The sequence below is a fragment of the Amborella trichopoda genome, chromosome 4, assembly GCF_054954075.1.
Source record: "Amborella trichopoda isolate Santa Cruz 75 chromosome 4, AtrichopodaSantaCruz75HAP2 v2.0, whole genome shotgun sequence".
Classification (NCBI taxonomy): domain Eukaryota; kingdom Viridiplantae; phylum Streptophyta; class Magnoliopsida; order Amborellales; family Amborellaceae; genus Amborella; species Amborella trichopoda.
Window position 1 is genome coordinate 51,228,933 of NC_142339.1, and position 9,414 is coordinate 51,238,346.

At 35.6% G+C, this 9,414-nt stretch overlaps 1 protein-coding gene across 1 annotated transcript; it reads right to left on the minus strand.

Annotated features, from left to right (window-relative positions):
* Positions 1–658: 658 nt before the first annotated feature.
* LOC18422479 (Eukaryotic aspartyl protease family protein) lies at positions 659–5,220 on the minus strand. Its single transcript, XM_006826754.4, has 9 exons — positions 4,671–5,220; positions 3,665–3,782; positions 3,224–3,453; positions 2,861–3,100; positions 2,013–2,166; positions 1,839–1,924; positions 1,500–1,614; positions 1,202–1,274; positions 659–864 (listed from the first exon to the last, which is right to left on the minus strand). Exons 1-9 carry the CDS (start codon positions 5,180–5,182, stop codon positions 755–757), a joined length of 1,638 nt encoding a protein of 545 aa, XP_006826817.1. The 5' UTR covers positions 5,183–5,220; the 3' UTR covers positions 659–754.
* Positions 5,221–9,414: the final 4,194 nt, after the last annotated feature.

The window sequence follows — 9,414 nt, forward strand, 5'->3', positions numbered from 1 at the left end:
ACATCTAGCATTTAGGAACTCAAAATTCCTTTTTGGAATTTTTCTGTACGGCGCGTCAAAGTTGTTTTATATAATCTCAAATAAAAAATAATCCCTTCATATAAAGGTTGTGGTTTATACAAGGATGCAAGATTATATACATGTAAAGAGAAAATTCCATTTCGTTGAAAACTAATTGAAAATACATATATTCTGTCCAAAGCCTAAACATTAAATACATATATTCTGTCCAAAGCCTAAACATTGAATAAATGGCAGGAAGGAAGCATCATTAAATAAGCACTAATCTTTAGTGCAATTCAAAGTGGTACTTCACTTGACCGTAAATTTTCAAAGTGAGGATGTTATTCCTTTTCGTAACCATCCATGGTTGGGAACCAAAGTCCATAGAACATGAAGTAAGAGAAAATGCATGCAACCTTATTGCATGTTGTGTGTGTATTTCATGTCTCATGCCAGAAGAATAACAATTTTGTACTTAGATCCTTTTTATGGATTTCAAATTTATCATCATAAGGCTAAAATCTAAGTCGCTGTTTCGTTTGGTCACCATATATGTATTTAACTCTAGTTTTGTAACACAGTAGTACGAGACAGAATTTAAGTCTTCCAAAACTGAGACTGCACTAAACAAAATTTAGACTTGCGCTAGGGCACCTTGTACAAACTTCACCCTTGAAATTTATAACAATTGGGTACATAAAGGATATGATGCCATTGCCATATAGCATTTACAAATAGATATGGTGATAACTCAAAAGAAGGGGAAGCTCTTAAGTTTTAGAGGCTGGCAATCTGATTGAACCCATCCAATTCTTCTCTTCACATTGTCATAGACTACTAGCTTGGCCCGCAAGGATATATCTGCAACAGCCAATGCAAATTCCATTTCAAAAAAAAAAGAGGGTGAAAGAAAATTCCATCATGCATGATTAACCCTATCCAAACATATAAATGTCACTGAAACCATAAAGAGGGTGAAAGAAAATTCCATCATGCATAATTAGCCCTATCCAAACATAGCAATGTCACTGAAACCATGAATGTTTGTATGCATATTACATGAAGCAACTGCAGTACGCATTACAACATAAGCCAGGGGATCCGTACAAAATTCTTGCTACTTTGTAATAGAATGGTGCACATTCTTATGATTTATAGCTCATAGTCATAGAAATCGAGCATATATTTGAGATCTCACCTCCAAGTATATTAGTTGCACCATCATGAATGTGACTTCCCTCAAGGATACCCAAGCAAGCATTGCCTTTGGCCTGCACACAATAAACGATACCTCCATTGTTCAGTAAGTTTCTCGAGCAACGTTGCCTTGGGTCACTTGAAACAATGCCATTAACATAATCAGTGAAGATACACACAACAAATGAAGTGAGAGGTCATAGAAATACAACTTTCTGGGCTTACGTGTTCATAATGTCATTCATAATACTCATCAAAGACGCATAGCAAAAGAAATAAGAATCTCGTGGAATACTCACACTGATGATCAAATAACCTTCGGGAGGAATTTCAAAATTCTTCGATCCAAACAACAAGCGGCTACCAAAATTAAGGACCAGGGGTTTGAAGAACTGATTCACATCCTTAATGGACCTGCAATTATTACACCAAGTTTTGCATTCCATGGACAGCTAGATTGGAAAGAGCAATTTTTCATGATAATGAATGTGAACTAGCATGAACACCAAATTTAAGTACCACAATTTTCTAGGGGTTTATGTCGGTGTTCTTGAGTTGATTTCTTGATCGTGTTATATACATATATGAAGATATTAATGATCCAGAAAAACTGGGGCTGTGATACCTCAGCATAGTACCTGAGGGGAGATTTAGCTTTCCAACAAACTGGTAATGTTTTGTCTGAATCATCCAAAACTAGTCCCTTCTCAGCAACATCCTTCAGCTGCCAAGGTATTACTTCAGTTTGTATCAGTGGAAACATAAAGATGTGAATTAAGGATATAATCCAAAACGATATTATAAGTACTCACAGATTTTATTAAGCTTGTGTAGGCTTGTTTAGTGAGGTACGAATAAGAGCTTCCGCTATCAAACACTACTCGTCCAATCTTGGTAATTAGGCCACCTCCATCAATTGGTCTACTTCCAAGACTAATTTTAGAAACTTCTGCATGATAGGCATTTCTGCAGAGAAAGGAGAGGATTTAAAAATTTAAAAAATTACGTAATGAAAGCCATAATAAGTTTTCATCAACAAAACCATATAAGGTAGTAACAATGCCTGATAAAAAAAAGTAACAAACAACAGTAAACTAACTGAACACCACCAAAATCCCAAGATTCTGGACCGCCAGCATAAGCAATTAAAATGAAATGAAGCAAGAGGATGTTTCCTTGTTTTACTCAGTAGTCATACATTATCCAAACACATGTTCACCAGCAATTGACAAGACAACATCTATCCCAGCAAAATTTAAATGATTTTTGGTTCTGCACTTCAGTTCCTTACAGACAACAAATAAATTTCATGTCTTAGAGTTAAAACATTGAACATGAGCAGAAAATTCAACTTCTAAAATGACTTCATCTACTTCTGTGCACTTTGTAACTCAAATTGGTACATTCGATTTTATTCTTACATTCAAATCTGCCACAGCCAACCTAGAATGTTTTCCTCTACTAATCAAAATTGTCATTTTTATTCAGAACAAAGCTTTGGTCAAATATTGACTGTGATACTCAAAATTTAGTTTCAGCCCCCATTAGACTTAAAAATTCTATGTCAATTGAGTTCCCAGGCAAATGAAATTTTTCTGAAGAAACACTAAATAATATATTAAATTCTCAGAGAAATATACTAACTAGAAATTAAACTTACGTGGAAGGGCTACTAAGCATGGGAACCCAAGTCATACGCCACTGAGGTATGAAATCATCCCCTAAGAACATATAACCACCACCATTTGCATCATTTCTAATGCAGTGGCCTACCACATTCTTCATTAGTCCTCGACTTGCCAATTGAGAAGGAAGGCTAACCTTAGCACTACTAAGTCCAAGGATCCCATCTGTTTTTGCAGGAGAATGTCCTAGCTTGCCTCGTTGATCATATGCACATCTAGAAATAAAGTTTCCAAGTTAAAATTTAATTTATTTTGGTAAATTAAATCTTCCTTTTTCAAAGCTTAACTGCAAAAAAATTCAGATCTACAAGATGGTTAATTGGTCATTAATACATTACCCAAAAACCAAGCCAGTTTTAATCACAGTTCCATTTGTGATCATTAGCTGCAAATCATCTCTCACAAGAACACCCATCGAAGAGCTCTGATCTGCATATTCTATGTCATAGTCACATTGGTGGGAAGCTCCAGCGAATTTTCCCTTGTCATTAACTTGTACCTCCAAACAAAATGGGTCCTTGGAAGGTACTAAATTTTGTTTGCTAGGATTGTAAAGAGGATGGGGCCCCTACAAAAATGTTGAAATGTATGTAACAACTAAGAATAACTTTCAGTTTGAATTATGTTTCACATGCTTACTCACAAAAGGCATTATTTTATAGTTATGCTTATGGCCTCCAGTAAATTTATCTTTCTTTTCATTATATATTTAAGGCCATGAAGAAAATCTTCTCACAAGAAAGAACTAAATTTACTTGTTAAATAACCTAATTGAGTACCTTGGCACAATTAGTGCATGGAGCATTACATTGAATCCAAGTTAAGTCACTCCCAGTATCCATGTCAAGATAATAAGGCCTCCGAGGGTTCCCGACAAGTATGGAGATATAATAAAGCCTGCAGAATACCAAGAGGATCAAGAGTCAGCCAGGCTCCATAATCGACCAGAATATAGCCCAAGCCCCAAAGCAACAAAATGCAAGAAGCAGGAAATACCCGTATCTTTTTATTTTGGGTTTCGATTTAACAGCAATATATAATTGATTATATAAAGTAGTACACAATGCAATGAAGGCCGTAAAAGCTACTATTTTATTAGGTCAACAACCTAGGAGTCTGGAGCAGCATGAGAATTCAGGATTCCCTTCCACCATAGCCATTCACCCCCTTCATTTTCCTCAGTATAGCTAATCATATCAGAGAACAAACTTCTAAATAGCTAAATGGTTTTCTGAATTATTGAAAGATGATTTTAGTGAATTATTGTGCAAAAAGTAAAGTCAGTACTAAAGGTATAAACCCTGATCACATACATGCCCAAACCATTTCAGTAAAAGATTAGCACTAAGTTTTTTTGGTATGGTAGGGACCCCATAAGTGACAGCCTAATATGTGAATCCAAAGCTAACAAAATTGCAATTGAATAAAATGAATAGGTGAGGCTAATTTACTAATTTTGGGGTTAAATAAGTCTAATTGACTATGTTTATATAACAGTGATGAACTTTAAATGTTTAGTAAAAGAAGAAAACAAAATTATAAACGAAGATTAAAGCAGAATGAGAATGCCTCAGGACCAGGGCCTATTAAACCTTAGAAGAACTTCCGTTTTTACCAACCCAAAATAGTTCACCTCTATAATATGCTAACTTCAAGCTAACATTGTTGAGTGCTATGAAATTCAGAGGTTTCTCACAAAACGTTCAGTTCGATCAAAACGATCAAATCCCCTAATATGGATTTCTTGAGACTACGGAAATGAAACAGGAGAGAATGCTTGCATACCCATCTGGATAAACATTCCCTTTTACAGGGAAAATGGTTGAAGAATTGATAGAAGAGATCGCTTCCAATGTTTTTACGTCCCTTAATCCAATCCTAACCTCGTCTCTCTTCACAAAAGTGCCCAATCTCAAAGCTGCATCTTTCTCTATCGCCTCTTCGCTCCACTTCGGGTATAAATTATACAGAAACGAAGGATTATTCTTCGATCTCTCTGTCTCATAATCCATCTCAGAGAAACCAGAAACCCATTGCCAAAAAAATAAGACTGCAACAACGGCACCCAACATGGCCAAAACTCTCACAACTATCGATCCAATTCTCCCTCTAGACGAACCCGCAATTGAATTCGACGCAATTTGGGGTTGTTGGGTTTGTTGGTTTTGGCTCTGGTTCTCGTTTTGATGACTTGGGTCTGAAACCATGGTGAAAGCAGTGATGGTTTTGCCCTTCGATGGGTCGTCGGGAGGAGGCAAAGAGATTATCACAAACCCTTGAATCTCTGGTTGCTCCATTTCTCTCTCTTAAAAGACGCCTGCAAATTTTATAGAGAGAGAAAGTAACCGAGGAAGAAGTTTCCCAGGGGTTGCCTCGTCACATGGAAACTACCCCACTTCTCCAATTCTTGCCATGATTTCAGAGAGTGAAACGGAAGGTGTTTAAGAAGATGAAGAGAGAGGAGAGATATAGAACGAGCATTTTAGTATTTGTTGTTTCTTCTTTTTCGGGGAGGAAGAAGCCATTGGTGAAGAGGGGAGAGAAGTCAGAGGAAAGAGCAAGGAAGGAGACAAGAAAGCCTTCGTCATTACCGTGTCTGGCAAAAAGGAAATCCATAAGGTCAAATCCAGGGGAATGAGTCCTGTCTCTCTCTAAAATTTCAAAGCAAGATATGGAGATAGAGAGAGAAACAAATTTACAGAGAAATTTAAAAGGGTGAGTATTAAACTATGGAATACAGAGGCATGAGGGTCGTCACCATACAATCAGTGCATTGGGACCATTTATCAGAAATTGCATCTTATTCGAATATCTGGTTTAAGGCAAAAACACCACTTATTTTTCGGAAAATATGTCTTTACCTTTTATTTTTAACTTCTACATCCTATATTCTATTTTTAACTTTCATATCTTATATTAAAACTCAACAAATAAAAATATTAGTTATAAGTAAAATATCTCTATTTTTTCTATCTTACCACCCTTTAAATTTTTTTTATTATAAATTTTTGATCTAAACAAACACTAAAATAACACCATATTCAAACTCTAGATCTCTCCTTCTAAAACTCCATCTCGTTTTTTGTTTTTTGGTGAGTTTACCAACCAAGGGGTTTAGCTTGAGCTCGAACACGAGAACACCTTCTTATGTATGTGAGAGATGGAGTTTTGAGAGAGAGAGACGATAATGTGAGAGAGAGATATAGATTTTGGGGTTTTAGAGAGAGATGGTTTGAGAGAGACGAGGATACGAGAGATGGAGTTTTAGATAGAGAAATAGAGTCATTTCATAAGTTGTTAAGGTCAATAATACATGATCAAAATTTAGGGAGTAGGAAGATAAAAAAGATGGAGTCATTTTGCTTACAAGTAACATTTTCAATTCTTGAATCTAATAAGATATCGAAGTTAAAAATAAAGGATAACAAGATATTTTCTTTTTATCTTTTGTATATTGAGTCAAATGAAATGGCTTGGCGTGAGTCAAGAACTTCGAGAATTTTTTTTGCTAAATTTTATGTCTATTTTAGAACACTCTTACAACCACTCAATTTAAAATTTACATAACAAGAATGATTGTGACTTTCATGTATAAAAGATAAATAGTTCATTTGTGTGCCTACCCCAATTTAATAGTGTGTATAAACCTTAAAGTAGGGCATAATTTAACCACATTGAGAGAAAACACATCAAGGTCTGAGGGATAGAGAAAATATTTTAGACTCTAAGAGAGAGAGAGAAGAGAAAAGAAAAATAGAAATATTAATTCATTTTATTTTTTTTAAGTACTTGCAAGGTTTGAGCATGTACCTTTCTAGTGATGGTAATGGCATGGTCCGACCCCGGCCCAGCCCGTTGCCAGCCCTACATCTCTCCGATGGTAAAAATGTGTAAAAATATACGAAGGAAATATACAAGAATGAAATGGAAATGACTCTCTAGTGGCTCGATGTAAAGTGTCTTAAGAAGAAAATTGAGATGGTATACAATGTGACTATTTATTTTTTATACAAGGAGGTCACAATTATTTACAACGATGTGATGTGATGTGAAATTGGAGAGCTTTTGTGTGCTACGAAATTCGGAATTTTTTTTTTTGAAGTTTGAGCTTGATAAATGAAATAATGCATCCATCTAATTTCACATTCAATGGTCAAGATTAATTGTGTCCACCTTGTACCAAAGATAGATGATCTCATTATATACTTTTACAATAAAAATTACATGATCAAAGTTCTTAACGTAAAGAGGACCAATCCTATATCTTGTAAATAAGAAATTTGTGATTATTCCTCAAATGTGGTATGCAGGTGCTTGGGATGCAACTTCGGCTTTTTCATGTAATTTTTCTCGATAATGTTTGAATAGATTGATTCAACCCTGTACATGAATTTATCTAATAGAGATTAGCAAATGTGATGTGAGTTTTGGTTTGAAGTTTGGACCAAGATAAGTTGAGAGTAGGTACAAGGGTTTGGAGTTCAATTAATCACTAATTATGATTTTAATATAGTTGGGGAAGCAAAATAAGATAAAAATAGTTTTGCAGCACTTTTATAGAGTTGATAGGTTTTGGAAGTGGTCCAAGGAGGTTTAAGAACCCTGAATGGGCCCATAAATCTTTCTCAAGACTAGAAAGTTGTCGTAAAAAATAAAGGAAAAATTATAGATACGCTCTATGACATCCTTTCTAGACATGCCAACCCCAGCATTTTTTATACCATAACTCTAAAATTTTTGCAACCACTTTCAAGTTAAAAAGTAGTATCTTTTAGGACGAAAATAATTTTTTATAACACATGTTTCCCTCACCCACTCTCGATTTTTTCAAATGATGCATATCAAAACTAATTTTATTTTTAAAAGTGAAGCCAGTCAAGCACAATGTGTGTTGGACGGATACATTGTTGAAAACAACATTGGTCCAGCACACATCATACCAAACCTGTTTGTTTTTTGTCTTGAGGAAAATATGCATTGTATCTGGAGTATTTTCACCATAAAAGTGCCGAAGTTAGTAGTGTGATTTACAAAATATTTTTTCGGAGTTTGGCACTGCTCAAAAGTTAAAAAATGTTAGGGAGAGCTATTTGGAACTTAGTTTGGTTGTCATCATCACCTTGCTTCAAATTGCAAATCTCTTAAAAGAGACACAGAATGGGGCCGGGCCTTCGTTGAGTTGCTTTGTTTATCATTTTTAAGTCACATGGCGAATCTTATCCAAGGCCGTTTCAAGGAGTCCAGAATTTCAAAATGAGACCAATGATTAAAGAAAACAAAGAGAATTGACCCCATTATTTTCTATAGTCCTGAGTCAGGCCAATTCATGCAGGTAGCTTGGATGTTAAGGAAAAGACCTTCCCGTCGTTTCCAATTACTCAATTTTTTTACTACGCGCTTTTATTGCCCCCCCCTCCCCCTCTCTCTCTCTCTCTCTCTCTCTCTCTCTCTCTCTCACTCAGCCTGTCCTGGGGTTGGAAAAGGACCCGAACCTGACTCAGGACTTGGCATTAGACTCCACCAGGATCTGGGTATCAAAAATTGTACCCAAAGGGATGGGTTTGGTCCAAGTCTGGGTTCGGGTCCAAATCCATATCCAAGTCCGGCCTGACCTGCCTCTAGAGTCAGGATAAGTCATGCATAAAATGAGCATTTGCATTCTTCTCTTTCTCATCCGGATTCAGGACCATTCACACGCATTTTACAAACATTTGCAATTATCTCTCTCTCTCTCTCCTCCATATTCAACTCTCCAGAAAGGGATGAGTCGGAGATTCCTAATTCTTCCTCTTCTAGCTCAATAAAAAAGAACCTTAATATTCTTGCATAAATATAAGGCCTGTATAAGTGGAATTGGAATGATAAGCAATTGGAGTAGATTGAGATAGTTGATATTTAACTCTTGCTTCTCCCATGCTAAATGAGACGTCTTCTTCATGACATGGGAGAACCCATAACATTGAACTACATTTCTAAATATAATTTCACCAGATCCTCCAAGCTTTATTATAACATGGAAGAACACATAATATTGAACTAAATTTCTGAATAGAATTTCACCAATTCATCAAACTTCATGTATTTATGAAGCTTGTGTGATGACGGGAGACCATTTCCTTTTTGATATAAGGTGGTCATAATTGTTTGAAACCATCCGATATAAAATTTGATAGCTTGGATGCGTCACAAAGTAAAGTGTGATTATTACCCCCACCCAACAAAAAATTAAATTCCGAGAAAGTTCACATGCTGGACCAAATGTCCAACTTGGTCCCGTGATGCCAACATGTGAAAATAATAAGAACCGATATTGGCAAAATTCCAAAGGCGATCCTCTTTCGGAATAAGTTCATGAAGAATGAGCAGCGCATTGCTTGTCCAATGCAAAGGCACGACCAATCATATTATAAACAATGTTTCAGCTATTATATTTTTAACCAATACAAACTTTTTTTTAATAAAACAAAAATATTTAGGTCTTTTTAACAGGAAAATCCTGAAATTTTATTTTTATTTTATAGAAAATTTA